Source organism: Galeopterus variegatus, unplaced genomic scaffold (genome assembly GCF_000696425.1).
Source record: "Galeopterus variegatus unplaced genomic scaffold, G_variegatus-3.0.2 Scaffold206, whole genome shotgun sequence".
In the NCBI taxonomy this organism is placed as follows: Eukaryota; Metazoa; Chordata; class Mammalia; order Dermoptera; family Cynocephalidae; genus Galeopterus; species Galeopterus variegatus.
The window spans coordinates 395544-420669 of record NW_007726317.1 but is presented as its reverse complement, the minus strand read 5'-3'; the positions used below and the strand labels follow the sequence as shown (position 1 = coordinate 420669).

The following is a 25126-nucleotide window of genomic DNA, read 5'->3' as shown; positions in this document are numbered from 1 at the left end:
AGGAGAGCCACCAACTTAGGAGAAGGTGGGAAAGAAACCAAAATGTTTGGAGAAATTGCTCTGTCTTGAGCACTGTGCTGGCTGCTATACATTCGCCATCCCTCTGCTCTTCATAGCAAATGAGATGGTTTGACATGTAGTGGGACTGAGGCTCAGTCTTCCCATGGAATACACAACTGCCTCCTTACCCACTGTTGGCAGTGCTTGGATGAGTGTAAGTTGTGTTCCTCTTTTGTTCTTCAAGAAGATTGAAGAACAATCTCTAATTACTTTCCATTTTACCTTTGGTAAAGATGGTCTTACCCTCTCTTGAGCTTTGAAAACTCAGCCCTCAGACTAATTCTGACCAAGTGAATCTTTCTCAGCCATTCTGCCCCCATAAAACAGTCTTTACATTTTAAATTTTTATTCATTTTTGTAACTCTGTTCGTAACATTTTTATTTTCATATGAAGAGAGCTCTGGTCCAGAAGAGAACCCTTCCTGTGTTCTTAGCACAATTAGTAGGCTGGGTCCATTTCATCTCTTCTTTCTGCCAACCTGAAACAACTTCTTCCATGTCCCATGAAAAATGTAGGTGCAAGGGGTGGTTCTTTCCATGTCCCTGGAGGTTGCAGCAGTGTGTGAGCAAAGTAGTAGAGCAGGGAACAGGACGTCCTCGTATGCACCAGAAGGACACTCCATCCTCTGTGTTTGTCATCTCACACTCTGCTTCCTACTTTATAAGGCCTTTTCTTGGATCTTTCAATGAATCCAACCCAGGTTTTTTCTACCAAAATTGTTTGGCCCACCTCCTTAGAGTCATCTAGAAGAGATGAAGGTGCTGGGCAAAACATGGTAGAAACAAACAAGGAGAGGAAGTCTGTGGCAGTAAAACACAGGAGAACACTAGTGCCCTCTAAACAGTTCTAATGAGTGGAGAGAAGGAAAATCCTTGTTTGATTTTAAACATAAATGTGTCTTGATAAAGGCATCGAGTTGGTAAAAATGGAAAAATAATTTGATTTAGAGAGTTAATGGATGAACATTTCTTAAAAAAAAATTTTGTCAACATTGTTATGTGTATCATTAGATAAGTTATACAGAAGGATTTATTTTTCTTTATTAAGTTAAGGCATGAGCCAGATAGGAGAAAAAAAAAATGGAAAAAAATCCATAATCCTACCACCTCAAAAGCACCACTTTGGTATATCTCTTCTACATGGTGGTAGGGATGATGTACACGCATTTTAAATGTATGAGAGTTTCTACTTAACAGTATATATTGAAGAGTTTTCTACAAAATTTTTATTGGCTATGTAGTATCTCAACGCATGGACATACTCAAGTTCATTTAATTCATCCCTTACCATTGGACATTTCTGCTGTTTATAATTTTTATTTCCAGCCATTATCAATAATACTTCAAAGACTATCCTTGTAACTAGTTTTAATTAGTACAGGCTGTTTTGTCAGAGTGTATATGATGGTTACTGGGATCAGACAATCTACTAAGATGTAATTTTGTATGATGTTGATCCAAATTGTATCTGTTACCATGATGGCATCTACTAAGCTATAAAATGTAGGCACCATGCCTGTGGTCTGGCTTTGATGACATCATTATATAATGAACATTCTGAACTCCATTGCATGCTAACCTTAGTTTGGATGATATAAACATTTAGTATACTTGTGACAAGGAATAACAAGTTGAAGTACAGTAAGAAAGAATGTAATTGCTTTTGATAAATATAGGCTTAGCTTCAAAATAGCTAGCTTAAGATTTCCCTTATAGTGCACTTTAAAGATTTCACTGATGATCTCGGAGGTGTGGCACCCAGCCATTGCTGGAATGAAATAACACACATCGTTCAAAGTTGGGGCCATAATTGATTTAATGCATATTTTTACAACTTTGACATATCATTTATCTCATATGAAATAGCAATTCTATACACAGGTAATATATAAATAACATTAAAAGAATATGTAACTCCATAAAATAATATTTGATGATAGACCTGATTTTTTAAGAGAAGAAAAAAATAGCTTTCATCTAACTTTACATGTTCTGTGGCAATTTTTGAATCATTGCCAGAATCATGAAATCCATCATTCAAGGATCTTTGTCCTCCTTGCCCTCCTATTCTGAAAGGCAGATCTGTGTCTCTTTAATCAGATACTAATTGCTTTTTATTTTATTACTCCCTTTGTGCCCTTGGCTTTGAGCCCTGTGGTGGCAATTGTTTGTGTTTCAAGGAATCTTTGTCATTTTAGTGTGCGGACTCTGGTGAGGCCGAGAGAAGTCTCTCTGGTCCTTGCCCTCTTTCAACCTCCACGTGAAGGAGGTAGGGCCTCTTTCCCGGGCGTCCTAGGCAGTAACTGTATTTTGATTCAAACTCATAATCGCCAATTGTTTTAAATGACCAGATGAGGACTGAAACTACAGCCTCTTGAGGGAAGAATATTCTGAGATTTATTGAGAATAATCATTCATCTCTTTCTGACCCAGCCTACCATTTCCTGCTCTGATCCCAAATTTTTTCTTTCTCTGTTTAGGCAGGAGGCTCCCAGGTGATTTTCACAAATCCTTTAGAAATTGTCAAGATCCGTTTGCAAGTGGCTGGAGAAATCACCACTGGTCCTCGAGTCAGCGCTCTGTCTGTCGTGCGGGACCTGGGTTTCTTTGGGATCTATAAGGTAACTTTTCTTTCACTCATTTATGTTTGGTTACTTTCTCATCTCCTAAACTAGTAACTGTTTATCAGCTTGAAATAGAGTTCTCACATTTCTACACCTGGAGAAGACATTGAGCTGAACTTTCGTGCCAATTAGAAGGAGGTTCCCATTCCTGCCTTTTCCTGAAAAACTGTCCTTATAAATACAGAAATCTGAGATGACTGTGATGCGAAGGGTGTCCACTGGAGTTGTTCGGTGCAGTTCTTTGCTGCAGCACTGGCTGGAGCTTTATTTGGATTTGTTATTGATACCAAAACCTAATTCGCAGTGCTGCCCTTCCATGATGGGTAGGTTTAAGGCTCACAGGGCACCATCTTTCAGGGGATACCACTGAGCTTAGTGTAAGGAGAATCCCATATCAGACCAAGAACTTATTTTTCTGATCCTGTATATCTTGGTCCTGTTCATGTTTCCTGTATGTACGTATGCCTTGTCTTAATTATTATAAACCCTAACGATTTTTCATTTAGAAAATGGTTTTTCAGAATGATTGCAAAATCAGACTTTCAGAGGATTCTTGAAATTTGTTATTCACGCTCCTCTACCAAAAAGTTGTAATGGAATATACTAGAATTAACTGCATATATGCCCACCTGTAAGGTTTATCAAACAAAAAGTGTTCACCATTTTTCAATGAGAATGTTTTATGCCAACCTGACCAAGTAAACCTTTAGTGATGTACGGGGAAAGTCAAATGTCCACTTAAAATAGTTTCATTTGTTTTCACAGAAATATATAGAATTAATATTGCTTTTTTTCTATATCAGGAAATATTTTATTCAAATTATTCATACGAATTTTGAATCAGCATCTTGGTCACCACATAATCCACTTTGGGGATCACCTGTTAACATGGTTTTGTAGAGTATGTTGTCTTCATTTGTATCTCAAGTTGTGCAAGATGAAGCACTTTTAATCTCCATGAACAATATTGTCTCTAGAAATTTTATCCCATAGACATATTAACATTAAGACAATTGATTTCCTTTTTTTATTACCTGTTTGTCCTGAAAGGGTATAACTATTCCTCATAATGTAACAACTTCCCACATTGCTTTTTTAGGGTGAACTTTAAATGACTTTTTTTGACATTCACAGCATTTCTGAGATTCCACCCCCATATTTTCTTTTTAATCTGAGTTTCACAGGTGACCTTGGTAAACTTCAGAATTAGTAATAATTGAGAATATTTTAGGTGAGATCTGCCTTCCCCAAATGGTACTCTGTACTTCTCAAGGTCAAGTGATTAGAATAGAACCCCACAACCTGAGACTGTAAGAATCAAATATAATGTGACACCCTCTTTTTCTGTATTTAGTTTTAGGGGAAAAAAACTCGCCTTATATTTAGGCATATGTGGTGTTTAATAATAAACATGCTGATTTTTTTTAAGTAGCACTTTAAGATGCTCCATCTGTTTGTACAGTGTAACAATGTTCTATAGCTATTTCATTTACCAATTTATTACCCATCTGTACGAAATAAGCAGTATTGTCATGAGGTATATAGCATTGATCAATTTGAAGAGAAATCTTCTTTTCTAAATTTTTAGGTTCTTGCAGTCTATAACACGATGTAGCAGCATGTCATTGTGACAAGATGCCAAGCAGTCTTTATCTGGTTGTCTGGTGAAAAAGCACTTAGGTACTATGGCAATGACTGCTATTGAAATGCCTAGATGGATAAAATGGTAAAAACTTGTTTGCTGATACTGAAACTGAGACTGTTAAACTACCTGCAAATGATACAAGACTGGGACTTAGTGCTTTTCATCTTCACGTGATTTCATAATCTTAATCCCCTTTAACATTTCTTGGAAGCTGCTGGTATCCTGATTTTGTAGTTAGGTGAATGAAGCCTGCCAACCATGGTATCTGGGCTGAAATTGAGGCTCACAAGTTTCTTGTTTCCACTTTTGTGCTAAAATTGCTTCCTGAAATGAGCAGGATTGCTCAAGTTTGAGCAAGAGAACTCTCTCATATAAAGTTAGTTTAATTACTAGTCTAGTGGTTTTATCTAGTTCAGAGGCATTCCACAGGGCTTGGTGCTGCCTTACAAAATGCTGTTTTTGATGTACTGGTAATTACCAAGTGAAGTCACTAATGCTTTGAGCTTCTGGAAACTTGATTTCTTTGCGAGAGAGTGACCTGGCAATCTCTACTTTCCTGCTGGCCATCAGTTTGGTAAATTCGCAGAGACCTGTGAGTCCGGACTTCATTTGTTCGGCAGCATTCCCCTCTGTGTGGTGTGGGCTCCTTTCAGCGTGATTGTCTCTTGTATTACCACCCTCTGTAATCCTCGTTCTTGTTATCCCAGCTTCCTGCCTCTGGCTTTGTTTCTTGTGAGCCCCTCTTCTCTAGGCCCACCCTACCTACCCTTCCACAGTCAGAAATCATTTAATCAGGTTAAGACTCATCCTTTTAGGGAGCATCACAGCTTTAGCATGGCTGTATAGTTCAATGTGTTCTTGTTTCAGGAAAGTGCTTTCTAGTAGTAAAACTTATCTCTGTTTCCAGTTGGTTGGGTAAAAAAATGCAAATAACCGGGGAATGACCTAATACAGTACTTTTAAACCTGGTATGTGTCCCTCCAGGTGGGTCTTTAAAAAGAGAACCACTGTCCCAGTTTTAGTTGGGACAGGTAATCTTCCTCCTCTGTCCCTGGGTCCTTTTGTTGGTTGTTGTTAACATTACAATGCTGGACACAGGAGGGGTGAGTGGTTGGCTCTGTCTGTGTGTTTAGCCCTGCTGAGCTTAACCTTACCTAAATTGGACTTAAGGAGGCTTTCTGTTTTTCTCCTGAATTGACTTGCAAAATACCAAACTATTCTGTGATGATTAGAACACATGCTTTTAGGAATAATTTGCAACTGAAAAAAGTAGATATGGTAAACATTTCACATTCCTGAAGTGAGAAATAGCTTAGAGCTGATTTAGTGAACCATGTAAACAAAGCCCACCCCTCTAAAATGGTACTGTTTAGAGAGATTTAGTTATAGCACAAGGAGGGGGATGATTGAAGTGAAGGCAGAAAAACTAATTGCCTTCGAAAGAGCTATTTGAATATAATATAGTTAAGAAAAAATACCTGCAACATAACTACTTTTCTTAAGAATATGTGAGGATGTATTTCCCTGTCCCTGGGTAATTTATGTTTTATTGCATAAGCTCCTGGAGCATAAAGTAAGTCAAATTAATTTTGTCATAGAAAAAAAGTTGTGTACATCTTTTCCTTAGAAGCCATCAGAGCTTTAATGAGGGAACAGAATTTAGGAATGAAATGAGACTTGTCAATTAACATTAAATGGCAGCACAGCTAATATATGCCAAAAGGTGCTTCATTAGGAAGCAGTGGAACAGTTCGTGTCTCTTTTTGAGGACAAAAAAATGGTCAGTGAAGCAATGACAGCAAGGATCCATCAAGCATTGCTGAAGACAGTTTTCAAATTCTGTGGCCACAAATTAAACATTGGCTCTAGCACTGAAGGTCACTGAGAAATAGGGGCTCTGTCTGCTGTGTTTTAATCAAAGGCATTTGTTTTATCCCACTGTATTTGACAGAGTATTCAAACATGTAAGTAGTATGTGTATGTGTTCATCCATAATGTCTGTATAAATGAATTATTGGAGCTGTTGTCCATAAATTAAGAAAGCAGGTAATGAGATATCAGTACATTCTTGTTTTTTCTGCTAGTTATCTCAAAGGAATGTTGTTTGATTTTTTTTTTTAATTTCAAAAAGTAAAACACAAGTTTATGTTTCAAAAAAAAATTAAATAATTCAGAAACTTATATGAAGGAAAGTAAAATTCTCTCTCTACCCCTTACCACTCCATTCTCTTCAAAAGTTAGCCACCACTTAAGGGTTTTTTTTTTTTTTAATATTAAAAAAAAATAAAACTTTCTACTTACATCAGTATTTATCTCTTTCCTCCCTCTCCCTCTGTAATGACAAATTGTACCCACATCAATATCAATTTATAGTGTGTGTTTTAACACAAATAGAATCTTTCTAAACACACAACATATCTTAAAGCACTTTCATCATTTTACTTAACAGATATATATATATATATAAATTTTTTTTTAAGTTTTTCTGATCAGTTTTCTATAGATGAGTATTTATGTTGTTTCCAGTTTGGGGATCTTACAAGCAGTGACAAGGGGAACATCCCTGGTTGTATTTCAACATACTTTTGTGAGTGTTTGTAAAGGATAAATTTCTAGCAATGAAATTGTTAGGTCAAGGGGTATGTGCATTTTTTAGTATTAATAGATTTTTATCAAATTCCATGTACTTATCAATTTCATCTTAGTAACTTACTTCCTCCATTTATCAGCTTTTAACAAACTCTCTTTTACTGTGCTCATGGCTTGTGAAGAAAGCAATTGTTTAGTCATTTAAGAACGTGTTGCCATGCTGGTTTTCTGACACCAGGGTAGAGTTCCTAGTGGAATTCCCACCTGTCCACTTCTCCTACTTTTATCTTCCATCTGGAACTCGTGGGGCTTTCTTTATTTGACTTTTGACTTCCCCAAATCCATTGTTGCCACAGCAGCCAGAGTGATTCATTTGAAAAGTAAATCAGATTAATTCACTTGCTCAGCACACTAGAGCTGACTGTGTGTCCGCACCATTCTGTCCATATAGGAGGTGGCTATGAAAAGCCCAGGCCCTGCTCACAGCTGGGTGGGCAGGAAAAGTCAGCCATCAAGGAAACAAATATATGACATCAGGTGGTGCTAAGAACATTGAAGAAAAAGAAGGCAGGGTAAGGGGATGCAGAAGGGCCAAGTCAGGTTGGGGTGATGGAGGTACATTTTGATAAGGGTGGTCAGAGAAGGCCTGTGGTCTGAGTTATCTGAGCAGAAACCAGAAGGAAATGAGAAGCTAATGTGCTCTGCAGAAACCATATGTCCCCAGTGAAAAACCTTCCAGAAGCTTCCTCTTATACTTAGAACAGATCCCCAGCTGCCTGCCTGCTGACCCTGTCTTCCCATTTTGTATCTCCCTCCTACCTGCTAGCTACCCTGGCTGTCTTTCCTCAGATCTTAGCTCAACAGCCTGGTCACTTGCTGTCACATCCTTCTTTCAGGTTCTCTAGTAGTATCTGTCACCATCTGATATTTTTCTGTGTGTGTGTCTGTGTGTGTACTTTGATAGCAGGATCCTGTCTTGTTCACTGCTGCTTGTAACAGTTTCTGGCGCATATGTAGACACTGGGTAAATATTTGTTGAGCAAATGAATGGTAAGAAAAAGGCTATTGGGGCAGGAGAAGGTAAGTGAATTGGTGAGTAATAACCAAAGAAGGCCATGATATTAGGGAAGGTGAGGAGACTCCTTTCTAATTTGAGGCATCCTTTACTTCCCCCAGCAAGCTTGGCCCTATGTGCTGGGGATATGAAGCAAAATCAACAAGGCCTGGCTATATAAGGGCTTTACTGTGTCGTGGGGGCACTCAGTCAAGTAGGCAGATCCTCAGAAGATCTGTCGGAGGGGCTGCACAGGTCTCTAAGGGAGGTGGGACTGGCTCATAGCACGAAGGCCAGGGAGGCTTTCTGAAGGGGAAATGGCCTTGAGCGAGGAATCATGGTTATTCAGGTGGAAGACGAAAACAAATGGCACCATCAGGTTTGAGTTTGAGGACAGGTATGATGGCTTCAGCGTAGAGAATGGGAGAGCAAGACAAAGGCAGGGAGGGTGGTTGGAGGGGATAGGGCAGGAGGAGGGGATGATACCGACCTAGACCAGGGCAGCGTCGTGAGGGGGATGTGTGAGCGTTAGCCTCACAAAGTCCTGCAAAGTGATGAAAGGTGGAAAGTAAAGGAAGATTAGAAATGACTCCCAGATTTCTGGCTTGAACACCTGGATGCATGCCAATACCATAAACCTCAGAATTTCAGAATATTTAAGATGCTGCAAGAAACCTTAACAGACCTTCTATCCATTGTTACCATCATAACTGAGGAGTAGAAGCCCAGAAATCTTATGAGATTTAGCTTGGTGACCTAGGTAGGCAGGGGCAGGACTAGTCAGGAGACTAGGTTTCCTGACTCCCTGTCCATTGTTTTTCTTTCTCTACCATACCGAATGTAAGACTAGAGCCTTGCAGAGGGTTGGAGCCTATAGATGCTCTTTGAGGGTCATCTGCATGCGTGAAGCTATGAGAATGTGTAAGATCTCCAAGCTGATGGGAAACCAGTCGTAGAACTCAGACAGCACACACACTTAGGTGGCAGAAAGCAGTATGGGTGGAGAAGATAGCAGAAGTAGCTGTCAGGTGGAAAGCCGGAATGAGAAGCATTGTAGACGCTAGGAGGGGAGGAGGGGAAGGGGGGTGGTACCAAGTGCTGCAGAGACCAAGGAGGGTGAAGGCCAAGAAAAGGTGTTTGAACTAAAAGGTGGAGGTCAGTGTTTATCTTTAAGAAACCAACTTAATTAGAATGGCGAAAACAGAAACCTATATGAGGAAATATACACACCACTCAATCTAAAGATTTTACCCTGAAAGAAAACAAAGGGAAAGAATACAGCAGCTAGAAGGAAGAGTAGAGTCGAGGGATAATGTTGAGGGGGAGGGAGAAGGGTTGAGCGATTATTGTTTGTTTTAATTTTATTGGAAGAGCCATCCTGTCTGTAGATGGAGTGGAAAGGGAGTCACCAAAGATGGAAGGATTTGAAGCATCTGAAGATGCCAAAATCAAATATGGTTCTAGAACTTTCAAGAAGCAAGTAGAGATAGAGCCCAGACTTAACAGTTGCAGGTGTGTGTGTCAGTGTCATCATAAACTCATCAGAGCTATTGTTTATTGACTGATTACTCTACTGGGCTCCATGATTAAAGCTGTATATGCTTTACATCTCATTTAATCCTCACCACAGCCTATGAGGCAGGTCCTTTTTTTTTTTTTTTAAGTTCCAAGTTACAGCTGAGGAAAGCTTGGCAGGTTTAGGTAATTTTCCCAAGAGAACATACCTTGTAAGCAAAGTGATAAGGCTGTTTTCAAATTCTGTCCAACTTCTTCGAAACCTGACCTATCACGTAAAAATACACTAAACTAGGTAAGAGAGAGCAAATGCCTAATAACTTTGATTTTCAGGGAAATTTTAAAAAGAAGGTTATATGCTAAGCATAGATAATGAGTAGCTGGCAGGTTTGGTGTCATTGTTGGCAGCACATGTGCTAGGGAAGTGGAGATGACACTAACCAGGGAGAATGGGTGACAGCTTAGGCCAGTGTGGTTGTATGAGTGTTTTTCCTAATTGTTTTTAGAAACCGATGTTGTTAAAACATGTTAGACATTGTAGGACAACGACTTAATTTTGCTTTGTTTTGTTTTTTAGAATAAGAACATGCTACACAAGGTTTTGTATGAACTCTTTACTTTGTAGAAATTTATAGAAATTAAATTTAATTTATAAGAATTAAAATTATTTTATTCACTGTGGGATAAGACAACTCTTCTATTTCTTAACTCTTAAATTAACCAGAGTAGCAGTACAAACCACATATGCTAAGCAGAGAGCTACATAACATGACAGCGGAGTCATGTTGTAATTCAAATATCTGCTTGTATTCACTTAAGCATAACTTTGTACCACAATCTGTTGAATGGAAAAAATATTTGCAGACCATATAAGGGTACTTCAAAAAATTCACAAAAAGGTAGAATTAAAAGGTAATGCAAATCTTTCCGTGAACTTTTTGAAATACCCTCATATCTGATAAGGGGCTAATATCCAAAAATATGAAAAACTTTACCTTGATAGCAAAAAAACAAATAACTTGGTTACAAAAATGGACAAAGTACTTTAATAAACATTTCTCCAAAGAAGACATACAGATGGCCAACAGGTATATAAAAAGATACTCAATATCACTAATCATTCGGGAAATGCAAACCAAAATCACAGAGATATCACTTCATGCCTGTAAGGATGGCTGTTAACAAAATACAAAAGGTAAGTGTTAGTGAGGATATGGAGAAGTTGAAATCCTTGTAACCTGTTGGTGGAAATGTAAACTGGTGCAGCTTCCATAAAAAACAGTGTGGAGTGTCTTCAAAAAGTTAAAATAGAACTACCATACAGTCCAGCAGTCTCACTTCTGGGTATAAATCCAGAATTGAAATCAGTATCTCAGAGATATGTCTGCACTCCATGTTTATTCTAACACTATTTATAATAGACAAGATATGGAAACAACCCAAATGTCTATCAACAGATGAATAGATAAAGAAAATGAGGTACATTCATGTAATGGAATATTATTCAGTCTTGAAAAAGAAGGAAATCCTGCCATTTGTAACAACATGGATGAACCTGGACGACATTATGCTAAGTGAAATAAGGCAGTAACAGAAAGGCAAATACTGCATGACACCATTATATGACATATCTAAAATGCACTACATTTCTTGATGTAGAAGAGAGACTGAGTCTGTTTACCAATATAGCAGCACCAAAAATTGAAAAAAAAAACAAAACAAGCAAAACACCAAAACTTTGTGCCTGACTGATAGCTTTGTATTGTCTCTCCTTGTTTTTTGTGGGGGGTTTTTTGTTTTGTTTTTTTGGTAGCTGACCAGTACAGGGATCTGAACCCTTGACCTTGGTGTTATAACACCGCATGCTCTAGTCAAGTGAGCTAACCAGCCAGTCCACTTTTTATTCTCTTTGTCAAATATATCTGCCATAAAACAAACATTTTGGACATTTTATTGTCTCATTTAAGGAATAATTTTTAGAAATTTAAGGAGAGGGTATCAAATACCGCAAGGGGACCAGGTTTTATATCTTAATATGGTATGAATATTTGAGTAATATTGGAAGTAATGTGATATTGTCCATATTCCATTTAAAGGTTTCATTAAAAGAAAATAAACTGAAAAAAAGATTTTTTAAACTTTCTGTCCCAGTGTGTCAGATGACTCATCTGTAGAAAGAGGGTAGTAATAGTACCTTTATATTCATAGGATTGTTGTGGAGATTTACTAAAATAATGCATGTAAAGCACATAGGCTAGAGTTTTGTGCATGCGTTAGTTGTTAATTTTTGATTATGGAATGTCAACTAAGGGATTCCTGCACAAATACCTAGCTCTTTCGACTCTGCCCCAGTCATGGATAATTTCCGATGCTGTGTGGTCAACAACCCCCTGTAGGCTAGCCATTCTGCTTTGTACTTGGGAATAGCAAATAAAAAGAAAAGATACCTTGAAAACATTACTTCTATAAAACAGTGCTCAAGGCAATTGAGTGTGCTAAAGCGACTAGAAAAAAATGATTCTTACAAATATTATCAAATAATTAACTTTTTACCATTCTTCTATTCATCCACCAAATATTCATTGAGTGCTAACACTCTGTTAGGTGCTAGATTTACAAAGATGTATAAGCTGTCATTACCTTCAAAGTGATCGGTGTTAAAGGGGCGAGAGAATATAAACATATAATTCTACTGCCGTAAAGTTCTTTTAAAAATTCATTTCATTACTTATTTATTTATTTATTTATTTATTTATTTATTTATTTATTTATTTATTTATTTATTTATTTATTTATTTATTTATTTATTTATTTATTTATTTTAAACAGAAGAGCTTTATGGTCTGAGTGGAGTGTCTGAGGAGAGCCTGCCAGTGCTGGCCTATGGTGCTCACCTGAGCAGAGGCCTCACCTGAAAGGAGATGCAGCTGTGGCCACAGGGCAAGGCTGAAAGACTGCCCCTGGGAAGTGCCCCTCTCCCAGGAGGGGCAATGAGGCTGCTGTTCCCTTGCCAGCTTCAGTGGGCACAAGGCCTTGGCTGCCCTGAAGGGGCACGTGATCCTGCACCGTCCCTCGAGTCTGCACACCTGTGCTCAGGACAATAAAAATTCATTTTAATAGGCAGTATATTTCTTAAAAGGAGAAAACTTAGAAAAGTGTATCTAACTATATATAAAATGTTAGTTTCCCAGCCCCAAGCCCCAGATAACCTATCTTACCAGGGGAAAACATTTTCTTTTGTTGTTGTTTTGTTTTTCCTGTTTTTTTTGCTAAGTGCCCATGGGATTATTTTAGGATAGCACTTTTTTATGTTATCTAAACTTTTAGAGTATAATATTGTTGGGAAAATAGAATAGTTTGGTCAGGGCCCTCACCTCAGGTCCAGCTGGGTGTGGTTTCAGCATATCCATTGTAAGCAAATTGTGTGTGTGTGTGTGTGTGTGTGTGTGTGTGGAGTTAGTGCACATGTGCGCCAATGTATCATTTTAGTTTTTGCGTTTCTGGTGTTCTTCGGAGAGAGAGAGAAAGAGGAGACAGAGAGAGAGAGAGGGGGGAAAAAAAGAGTTTTGGCGAGGCAGGTGGGCGACTGTCAGCCTCGGGTGTCCACCCAGCACAGCCACGCTTTCAAACCTATGGCTGCAAGGACCTTTGGCCAGTTACCTAGCTCATAGACCTGTGTGAAGGGGTCTGGTGACCCAGCCTGGTGTGTGAAGGGTTTGTGATCCAGTCTGTGAATGGGCTTGAGGGGCCTGGGAGTTCCAGACACAGCCCTAGACAATTGGCCCAGTCAGTGCAGGATTACTGGCAGGTAAAAGAGCCTGACAACTGGCATTGGCGTGGTCGTGTAGCTAGACAATTGACATTATGAACAGGATTAAGAGCTAGACAATTGGGACTGTGAGGATTCCAGGCCTTAGCCTAGCCAGACGAATATGCTGTTCCTTCATGTTAGAGAGTATATGAAATGATGCTACAAATCCGCTGTACCTAGGGTGCTCTGAATAAATTTTCCAGAAGTGATGGATATATTTCTCCTAAGCCATCCTTACATTCTCTGGTTTCTAATTGTGACCAAGGTATGCATGTGAAAAATGGCTAGCTTAAGAAATTTTCATCAACTCTAAAATTTAAAGAGATATTTCTTGTTACAACTAAAGAGGTCCATGTGGGGTATGATCAGTTTAGCAAACTAGTATACACTTATTTAGTAGGATTAGATCTTCCACTAAATAAAAGATATGCTTTTAGCCTGATAAATGTATAAATCTCATATGATTCAGGTGTGAAGCCACATAGGAGTCACATTCTAGTTGCCGGTTATTAAAATAATGTATTAGCTGTTTCCATTTTATACTTCAGTGGGATAGTGTACTTTTCATTGATAATAGTAATTATCATCACCTACTATTGAAGATCCTTGTGCTAGGTACTGTACTAGATACTTTATATTAATCATTGATTTAAGTTTATTGTGTCTGTACAAGTGTTACATTTTATAGATGAGGAACTGGAGGCACAGAGTTCTTTTTTTATTATTATTCTATACATATTTATGGGGTAAAGAGTTGACTATCAGTATTTGTGTACAGTACGTGATGCTCAAATCAATATTATTAGCATGTTCATCATTATAAATCGTAATTACTTTTTGTGCCCCTTACCTGATTACTCCCTATCCTATCCCTCTCCCCCTTTCCCACCTCTAGTAACTATAGGTCTATTCTCTCCTCCTAAAAGTTCATTGTTTTATTATGGTCTTTTTTACTTTGTGTCCCAGCTCCCACTCATGAGTGAAGAAATGCGGTATTTCTCTTTCTGTGCCTGGCTTATTGCACTTAAGATAATTTTCTCCAAGTTCATCCATATTGCTGCAAATGGCAGAATTTCATTCTTTTTTATGGCTGAGTAGTATTCCATTGAGGCACAGAGTTTTTAAGAACCTCACCCAACATCAAACAGCTGTTAAGTAGCAGAGTGATGATCTGAGCCCAGATCTCTGGTTGCAAAGCCTGTATTCTTGCTGCTGCAATGTACTGTCATGGTGTGGAGTGGCAAAATTAAAATATAGGTCTTAAATAGATATTTAAGATGATACATTTTGAATGTATATTTCTTTGAATGCAGAGTTTACTTCTCTGTCTGAGAAGTCATCCTCTTCAAGGATGAAGCATCCAGAAGAGTTGCACACAGAGTGGTGAAACACAAAGAGAATACCCGCTCAGCTAGCTGAGTGCCAAATGGTTGATGTTGTAGAGAAATGGCCTTCACTGAGCATGCTGAAGGGAGATGGGAAAAAAAAGGGCTTTTTTTTTTTTTTATTCTTCCTGGACTTTATGATCTACATCAGGGAGAAAAAAAAAAAAATTACCTGGGAGCCAGTTAGTTCGGTTGGTTAGAGCGTGGTGCTGACAACACCAAGGTCCAGGGTTTGATCCCTGTATCAGCCAGCTGCCAGAAAGAAAAAGAATTATCAGGGCACTGCTTGCATAATCACTACACCTTTTGAAGGAAACTTTTCGAGAGAAAGTGTCAGGAATAGCCAGCTTGAGCATCTCTTCAATATGGTGTTAAGTTCTCTCTGTAAGGTTTCTGGCTATTGGCAGATAAGATATTTGAACTAATCATACTGTTGAAAACAATGTAAAATGTTGGATAATATATTTTGTAAGAGCTTTTTCAAAAACATGAGTTAGCAAAGAAGTAAGGAATATTTAAGCCTAAAACTAGGTGAGGTAAGCAGAACCCTAAAGCTGGCTTTTGCCTTGAAGGCATTTGCCAGGCAGCTGACCTTGAGCATTAATTTTTGAAGCCTCAGAGGACAACCAGGTACTGCCCAAAGTGCTAAGTCTGAAAGAACAGGGACAGGACTAAGACGAGGCAAGCAAGGCACCTAGGTCACAACATTTAAGGGGGTATTTACTCTCAGGTGCCAACTTTACATGTGCACAGACCCAATAGTGAGTACCTTCTTAAAATTTCTGTCCTAGGAACCACTCTTTTCTTATCCTGTTCCTGGTCCTGAAGTGTAAAATAACAATGCTCCCTTCTACCCTCCACTGCAAATTGCCTTGCTTCTCAATGGAGAGAGAGTAAAGGGGGGATGGGTAGAAACCCCTAAGATCCAGAAAGTCCAAGCCAGTCTCCCATGGGTTTGCAGGCTGGATTTATATTTCTTGAGTGGTATAAAAAAAATCTCAAACTTGGAATTTATTTTTAAGTAATCTTAAATTGATAGTGTTCCCAGATGCCTAACAATAGCAAACACAAGTCCTGTCTAGAGAAAGCCACCTTAAACCCAGTTCTCAAAGAATGTTCATAGATAACATTGCAAGGAGAATGAGCACCTCAATAAAAAAAAATTTCAGGTCACACAAGGCAGTAAGGCACTTTAAGAAGAGATAGCAAAATCAATAGGAAGCACTTTAAACCTGCAAAGATTTAAAATTTTGAAATTATCAGGAATAAAAAATGAATGTTATTTGTTTTAAAAAATTAAAAAGCATGAAAATATTTATAATTAAAATTATAAATTCAACGGATGGCTTTAATGACAGATTAATAAAAGATTAACAACCGAAGAGAAAATTAGTGAACTGGAAGATGAGAAATTATTCAGAATGCATTTCTGAAAGACAGATTGAGACATAGAGGAGAGAGGGAGATAGCCTAGCCTCACTGGTATAAAAGAAAACCAAAGGAAAGGAGAGATGATGACTCAAGACTTTTCAGAACTAATGAAAGCCGTTAATTCATAGATTCAAGAAGTACAGCAGATCTCAAGTATGGGATAAATAAAAATAATCCAGACTACACACAGAGAAAACTGCTGAACACCAAAGCTAAAGAAAAGTTCATAAATGGTCAGAGAAAAAAACAGGTTTGTCTTCACAGGGTCAACAGTTGAACCAACAGCTAATTTAAGAATAGGACCAATGGAAGCTAGAAGACAGTTGAATGGTGTCTTCAGTGACAGGAGGAAAAACAACTTTCAAATGGAATTCTGTGCCCTGTAAAAATATCTTTCAGGAACAAGAGTAAAAGACACTTTTTTAGACTGGCAAAACTCAGAAAGCATATTACCAGTGGAACCTTAAAAAAGAAAATTCTAGAATGTACTTCCTGTAGAAGGAAAGTGTTCCCAGGTGGAGATGCAGCAGGAATGGAGAGCAAAGAAAGTGGTAAATGTTTAGTTTAAATAACATTTACTTGGTTTAAATGTGTGTATACACACACACACACACCACAGAAGGGTACTTCAAAAAGTTTGTAGAAAAATAGAATTAAAAGATAACATGAATCTTTCCATGAACTTTTTGAAGTACTCTCGTATAAAATGGTAATAGTAAATGCTTGATGATTTTTGAGTTAAAATTAAAATGCTATAATGATAAAATGGGGGTCGCTTTTAATTTAAGTAGTGTAAAGTATATGTGTTGTACGGAAAGAAGGTAAAGATAATGACTGTAATAAGAACGCATATTAAAATTTTCAGTAAACACTTAGACTAGAAATAGAGTTTACAATTTCCAAACAGGTAATGTCGAGAGGCAGGGTGTAGTAATAGTGCAAGACAGGAGAGAAAAAACAAACTGAAAAGGTGGGACACTTTTACTTGTTAGCTTTGTGAAGGTAACACCTAGATACCTGTGGCTGGCTGCTTGCAGACCAAAATTCTATGTGTTTAAACTCTGTGCCACTTATAGGGTTTCCATTTCCAGTCCATCTAAGCAATGGCAAAGCAACATACAGTAGTAGAACAACAGAGCACTAGAACGGACAGGAGTGGCATTTCCTACAGAAAACCTTCAGTTGCCAAAATGATTTTGTTTTAATTGCCGTGAAATTAAGGAGAAACTGATGTCCTAAAAGTCCCTGGACTAAAGAAACTCAATAATAGGCATTCATGTTTAATATTCAAATTGAAGTAATTTGGTTGTTTACTGATATCAAGTCTCTCGTTGTTGGCTGGCTTATTTGGTTTTAACACCAGTGACACAATCACATAACAGATCTTGGCACGAGTGATGTTTCTCAGCAAGGTGCTGAAACTCACCCTGTTCAAATCCCAGGCACATAGGGTCTAACCATTCCTTGACTGGGAGGGAGAGGTGCTGCCAGGCTGTGTATCTAAGGGTTAATTCTTGGAGAAAACCAAGAGGAATGCTAAGGGATCAAGACATGACATGCTGCCTATTGTTTGTAGTTGCAGGATCAAAATATACAATTATACATGCCAAATAAATTCTAAACCTGTAAGGTAGGAAAAGAGAGGTGACTCTGACGACAGGTGCCAGAAGCATTAAATAACCTTCTCAGACAAGGTGCACCACTGTTGTCTTGAATGCTGCGGGTCCCCTGGTCTGGCATTTTCCCCCACACTAGACAATGTACATTCACTGCTGGAGTCTCTGTTAAGCCTCCGTCTCCCAGACCTGCTGGCTCCTGGTGCCCAGCCCTGACACAGAGGTGCCTTTGTGAGTGTAATTACCTTTCCCTGTATTAGAAATAGTCTGTTTAGAGCTGTGTTTGCAGGTATAACTAGAATAAGCAGGAATTAGCATGCGAAAAGACCTGCCCTGGCCCTGACTTCTTTATCAGCACCATCCTTCAGGACTGTTTTTTTTCCCTCCTTAGATTGATTGGGCAGGTGTTATATCACCCAAGATGAAGAGCTTTAAAAGAAGAAAAAAGACATTGGAGATAGCTGTGTGTGAGAGAGAGAGAAAGAAGGAGATACAAATCCTGTTGTGTTATATCTTTTGACAATTTCACGCCAGGCAGAGCTGCCAGAGTAAACTTGAGTGGATGATTCCAGCAACCCAAGAATTGATTAAAGCTCCCTCGGGCTTTCAACACAGTGTCCACATCAAAAAGGCCTGCAAAGCAAAATAAATGATTCTTTTGCCGTGATGATACTGTGGCTAGCATCTCTAAGCCTGTCTAATTGGCCTGTGTCAATTGTGGACTATTAACTTGAAGAAAGCTTTCCTAGACCTTAAATAGAATGATGATGGAGAGACTTCAGAATGATGCAGAATTGGAATGGAGCCAGAGTCAGTAACTAAACTAGATCTGAGTTTTGACTTGAGTTTATTTACATATAGGTCTACCCTGGGATGCTTTTTATTGTTCTTGTTTGTATTTTAGTGGGGCTTTTATTTAAAAAGAGGGGGAAAAAAAGAAATAATTTCCCCTCTTTGGAGAGAGTACTATAATGCCTCGTAAGAGATTAGAGGATTGCATTTTGCATTTATTAATTTTCCCCAAGTGATTTTACTGTGTGTACAAAGGAAATTCAGGGCCAACCAGAGAATGTCTAAGGCAGGGCTGCCTAGAGAACCAGTAAAAAAGACTTAAGGCAAGAATATGTGGGGATTTTTTTATAGGGCAAGAACATTTAAAGCTTTATTTAAGTGGCACACACTTTGTAATTTATTAATTTTTTAATGGCCAAAGTAATTATTTTTGTGTTGCTGACACAGGCTCTGGGGCAGCACGAAATGTTTTTCTTTATTATAAATTTGCTGGTCCAGAATGGCTGATCACTTATTAAAAATTATACATGGGGCAAGTAGAATTCAAGCCAAACAGGTTTACGTTTTCATGTAGGACCGGAGAATGGGTGTTCACCACAAAGTGAAGAATTTATCAAGGAATCTGGGAGAGAAATATTTTCACCCTTGGAACTTTAAAAGCCTTTTTAACATCCTGCTTCCCTTTTCATTGTGTCGGAGCAACAGGTCAGGTATTGCCTAAGGCAGTCTTACAAATTGGCACCTGCCTTTGTGCCTAAGACCCAAAGGAAGTGGTGAGGAAAAGGAGGCCAGGGAAATTTAATAAGTCTGTGCCTTTTTCTCCAACCTTTGCAAAGTTAGCTTTCCTTGGGAATTAGGCTTTGATGCCTGGGGTGCAAGAGAGAATTATTTGCTGCAGGGAGACACCTGAGCAGGTGCCAGACTGGGAAGCAATGCAGGTGTTGGGAGAGGCAGAGAGACAGCCCTCCTGGTCACATTTGTCCCTTAACATTTGTATTTCAGTGGATACTTTACACAGTTATTACCTCATTTATGCCTAAAGCTCCGATCTCCCCACTCTCCTGAGGAAGGTAGGCTTTGGTGTTTTTGACAGGTGAGAAAGGTTCAGAGCTTGATTTCTCCTGGTGCTCATCACGTGGCTGTGCAGTGACAGAGGGGACGATCCACCAGGTATTCTTCATACCTCAGTAGATGGAAACTTACATTGTTAAAGGTTCTAACTTGCTGGCAAGGCTGTCCTGCCTCTGGGGGACAGGGATAGTGGCTGGTCCAAAAATTCTTTCTTCCTTGACTTTTCCATTTCTTCCTTTTTCTCAGATCATCAGAAATGAAAGATCTCTTACATATCCTACTGTATTATTCCATTTCTGTTGCTTATAACAACATACCTGGAACTGAGTGATTTATAATAAAACAAAATTTATTGCTTACAATTTCACAGGCTAGGAAGTCCAAAGTCCAGTGAACACATCTGGTGAGGGCTTTCTTTGGTGGTGACTTCAGTGACACAGGGGTATCACATTGCAAAATGGCTGAGCAGAGAGAGAGACGGACTCTTCGTGCTCTCCTTTTAAAGCCCTCCAAACCACACCCATGACCATTTTAATCCATTCTTTATGGCATGGTCCTATTATCTAATCACCTCTTCAAGGCCCCACCTTTCAATTACCATAATAGGATTTCCCACCCTCTTAACAGTCACAGCGGGGGCTAAGTTTCTAATATATAAAGTTTGGGGGCACAATTCACGCTTCAGTGAGTTTTGGGGAGACATAATTCAATCCACTGCACCTAAGATTTGCTCTAGTTTGCATACATTGTTTGACCACGTTGATGCCTGGTAGGAAAAATACAGCATATTCCTAGCCATTTTCCCTTTAGTATTGTACTCTGCAGCTCCACCTTTTCCTCAGGGTTGTTCTTTTTTGTTTGTTTTTCCATCAAGCCATTTTTCTTCTCAGCCATCTAGAGTTATTTTCCAACATCTCTTGAAGTGTATCACACCTCTTACTGGGCACCTCTGCTCACAGAGATACATGCTTTACGGGCATGATTTCAGGAAAGGAAGGAGAGGCTCTCATGTTGGAATGTCAGCAGTTCCTTCTTGGGAAAACCCAGCTGTTTCTTTTTGTTTCTCAGGAATGTTTCTAATTTCAGGTCGTGCCTTCCCAAGGCCTCCCGATCATACTGAAGCCACATAGCATGCGACAGGCTAATCTGTGTGTGTGTCTCTTTTTCTCTCTCTCACTCTCTCCCCACTTTAATATTCCAGTACAGAATTATTTACTATTTCCTCCTAGGTTTTGTTGTATCCCCAACAAATAGTATATCTTTGTCTGAAAAGCTAAAACCTTGGTTTCGGTTTCTAATATATTTTTCCAGGAAATGAGTTAGTGTCCTTGCGGAAACCTGACAATATATCCTAAAGCCTCTTATTTCTTTTTAGTTGTGGCTTTTTCTATGATAATTTGCAAAGCAAAATCATCAGGAACATGTCTAAGCCCCAACTGACTACCAGAGATTTTGCTGAGTGTTTTATGAATTAAATCAGATGTAGGTCCTGGCTCCTGGTTGCTTATAATCTAAAATAGGTAACACTGACATATGCAGATATATAGGTATGAAGAAAACTCAGAAAAGTATTGAGAAAGTGTAGACAATGTGGAGCCATGTGGAATCCGCTCCCTGTTTATCTTCTAGCTAAAAGATCCTCAGTGGAAAGGGTGATATTTGAGGTTTAATGAATGGAGAGGTGGTATTTAAGATGTCGATGTTCCCAGCTTAGCAATCTTCAAAGAAGATGAAGAGTGATAGGTGTACCTTGATTGATCAGACGAATGGGGCATTGAATAGCTTTACCTGAGAGGCATCAGGCTTACCAGAGAGAGGAAACTGGGAAAGTGAAGTTATGACAAAGCTTTCACAAGGGTGAAAATATGGGGCCAAATCCACAGGACAGCCAAGACCAAAGATGGTGGTAGAGTTTTTGAAACAACGAAAAGAAAAGGAATTTAGGCAACATGGAATGAAGGAGATATTAGATCGTATCTGGCAAAACAAACAACAGAGAAAACCATACACCATGAATTTAAGGAGAAAAGGCATAACCCAGAACCACTCAAGCATGGTCTCAGCAATGGAATGGTTGTTAATATTTCTATTGATGGAAATGCTCTAAAACACTTGCAGAACTTGCAGTAGTTATCTCTGGCTAGAAAATTATAAGCAATTCAAATTTTTAATACTTTTCTGTATTTTCTGTGATAGACACTTAATATTTTATAATCGGGAAAAACTTGAAAGGGAAAGTATTACTAACAAAAAAATGAGGAGGGCACAGATTGGGAGATGTGGTTAAAGGTAAAACTAATAGATATAGTAAAAAGCAAAATTTGTGAGAAAGAGAATTATACCAGCCTAAAAATAATGACTCAAAAAAATAAATTACTCCTAAGTGATTTTAGAAAGTCAGTAATATGGTGATGTTTTTACTAAATTGAGGGAGCCAAACATGCAGATTTAACTGGTCTTCATTTGAGTTGGTTATTTGGTATCTAATTTGAATATCTCCTGTACAGAGTCTACATGTGGACGATTAACTAGCCGAACTTACAGGAATGCTTGGAGGCAAGAAGGGAAAAGGAAGAGAAAACAGAAACTAAAGGGTGGTCATGTTACCCTTACACAGTAACTGCCTGAGTTATATCTTTTTAAAAATCATAAAGAAAGATTTTGATGCTACACACGAATATCGATATTATACTGTACTTTTTCCCCTTGAAAAAGCTAGGGGGAGGTGGAAAAAACCCAGTCCTGAGTTTTGGACCTGTCTCTGGAGCTACCTCCATGATGTTCTCATTGGCATGGCCCTCAGTAACTGCGCAATCGAAGCATGACAGTCTGGGTGGTAGTTTGCACATGTATAAAATGAGGAGCTTGTGTGTGGTGTATATTGTGATTCTTAATTTCAATCAGACATTTAACAGTTTGGGGGTAGACAAGATACAGGGTAATGGGCACTACTCAAGGTGGATCCGTTCTTTCCTGAATACCTGTAGGCAGAGTGAACAGAGGCGTGCTTACCACGTCCAAGAGTGAGTTGACTGGGAACAGCCAACGTGACAGAGTCCAGATTCCAAGCATTCGTTCCGGTTGGAAGGATGAGCCAAAGTAGGATGACATTTAACAGGATTCATCAGAAAATCCTGCTTATATTACTTGTGTAAGGCAACTAATTAAGTTACAGTAGACCTGGGTGAGTAGCAGTTCATATGAAAAAGACTCAAGGCCTTTATTACCCACAAGCTCAGTTTGAGTCTGGAGTGAAATGTGGGTGTCCGAAAAACAAAGGCTGCAGTGATAAATGTGTGGTGTTGAAGTACTGACAGATCGGAGCCTAGCATCAGACAAAAGCAGCCAAGACCCAGCATTGCTAGACCTCAGGAAAGGTCATGGATGTGGCTAGATCTGTTGAATCTGGATGGATTTATTATTTTCTTTTGAGAATCTCTATATTTGATGGAAATTTCTAGGGATTAGAAATCTGTGAAAGGAATGATATTAAATCATTAAGTGTTGAAAAGGGGTGATTTTCTTCCCATTCGGCCTACCCAAAACACAATGTATGTGTTGTGGTTTTCGTTATAATATTATATTTCTGGGCACTCATCGATTCCCAGTGCCTCTGCATGGCACTATTTTGGCACTAGAAATTATTTGGTGAAGACTTTGCTCTACGAGATAATTGTTCTACACACAGCTCCTAAATGTGTTTGAATTATTGTGAATATTTTAAGGCTTTAGAGCAGACATTTATCAATGTTTCATAAACCCTGGGTTGTGGGTAAGTATGTGAATAAATTAGGGGGATCCATGAACCCCCTGAAGAGATATATAATTTTTATGTATGTGTAATTTTTTCTGGGAAAGAGTCCAACACTTTTATCAGATTCTCAAATAATGCAAAAAACAAACCCCTTGTCCTTTCACATATATAATTTGTCTACTTCCTAGTGTGTAAACAAAGAGGCATCTTGATTGTTGCTGCCCATCTTCTGTTGAGAGCAGAGACCAAATCTTCCTTGAAATGACAGTGACTTGCCAGCAGTAGGGATTTAAAAGGATGTCACAGGCAGAGTTCCAAAAATGTTTTAAACAAAATCTTAGCACAGAATAAATGAGACTTCCCCTTTTCCTTCCTTATACTACACAATAAAACTAATTTTCTTTTAAAAGACAAAATTCAGATTTATTACTTACAGAATTTGGGTTTCTTTCTGTTCCCCTTTCAACTTGTGAGTACAAATTTGGTCTTCTCCAGGAATATTTTGTTCTGAGGTGAGTTCCAAAGAAGCTTGATCTTCTCAATGGGATATGTGTTTCATGTGGTTTTTCTTCCTTTGCGAATTTGCAGGGCGCCAAAGCATGCTTTCTGCGGGACATTCCTTTCTCAGCCATCTACTTCCCGTGCTATGCTCATGTGAAGGCTTCCTTGGCAAATGAAGACGGGCAAGTTGGCCCAGGAAGCCTCCTCTTAGCTGGTGCCATAGCTGGTGAGTGTCCCTCATGGAGTTCTGTTACTTGCCCAACAGCCATCCCTGATTCCCACCCGCCCACCACTTCCACCCCATACTACAGCACGGGAACTTTTTGTGATAGTTCTGGACAGAGTTCATACAGGCTGGCTCTCGTTTGCTTTAAATTGCTACTCAGAAAAAAGGAATGATATTAATCTTAATTCTGGCAGAGTAGATTATTAGACAGGCTTAATTTCTAAACTCTAGAAATGGTTTATTAAATATTGCGTCATTTTATAGTGTTGTTGGATTCCAATTCAAGTTCTATATCATTTCATAGTTTCACTTCATAGCATAAGAATGAGAATTGTTCAGCCAGAAGTTTTTTAAATTTTAGATACTTGTGTCTTAAAAGTGTCTAAACAAAACAGTGCATAAAAGCTTGTCCAGAACTTAAGCAATAACTATTACCAATAAGATAAAAGAAATGTAGTAGAACCAGAAACAACTTGGACCCATTACAGACACCTATTTTCTCCCAGTTATGTAAGGTTATAGGAACTGGTGTGTGTTAATTGAATTACAGATAGAAAGAACTGTCTTCTTTTTTCGGTGTTACAGTGAAAATATCAACAGAAAAAAATAGATATCAATTTCTGCTTTGATCCAGAGACTCTAAAGGCTGGAACAATCTGGGTTAGCTCTCTAGGTAGTAACAAACATTTACAGTGAACAAACCCTAAGGCAGTCATGGGATGATGTCTGGGCCTAAATATTTTTGATGCAGGTGTGCTATTCCTGAGATACATGACTAGAGTCTCTGGGCTGTTCTCCAAGACAACTAATGTCCTGGGAGGAAGCAGGGAAGCCAGCTGCTGACTGTAGGGCTGGCATTCTCAACCACAGAGCATTCAACGTGGAGAAGGGCAAGAAGACGTTTGTTGAGAAGGGTGCCCAGTGTGACGCCCTCAAGAAGACCTGTGAGTGCAAAAGCACACCAAACCTGTATGGGCTGTTGGGTAGAAGATGGATCAGGCCCCCACATTGCCTTTGTGGATACCAGTAAGAACAAAGGCATCTCCTAGAGA

General features: G+C 38.8%; 1 protein-coding gene across 1 annotated transcript in view; it reads left to right on the top strand.

Moving 5' to 3' along the window:
• SLC25A13 (solute carrier family 25 (aspartate/glutamate carrier), member 13) overlaps window positions 1-25126 on the top strand; it is a 159143-nt gene that overhangs the window by 126909 nt on the left and 7108 nt on the right. Inside the window, exons 13-14 of the mRNA XM_008565821.1 lie at window positions 2541-2681; window positions 23936-24074. Of these exons, the coding sequence (XP_008564043.1) occupies window positions 2541-2681; window positions 23936-24074 (280 nt within the window). The remainder of the gene's footprint in view (window positions 1-2540; window positions 2682-23935; window positions 24075-25126) is intronic.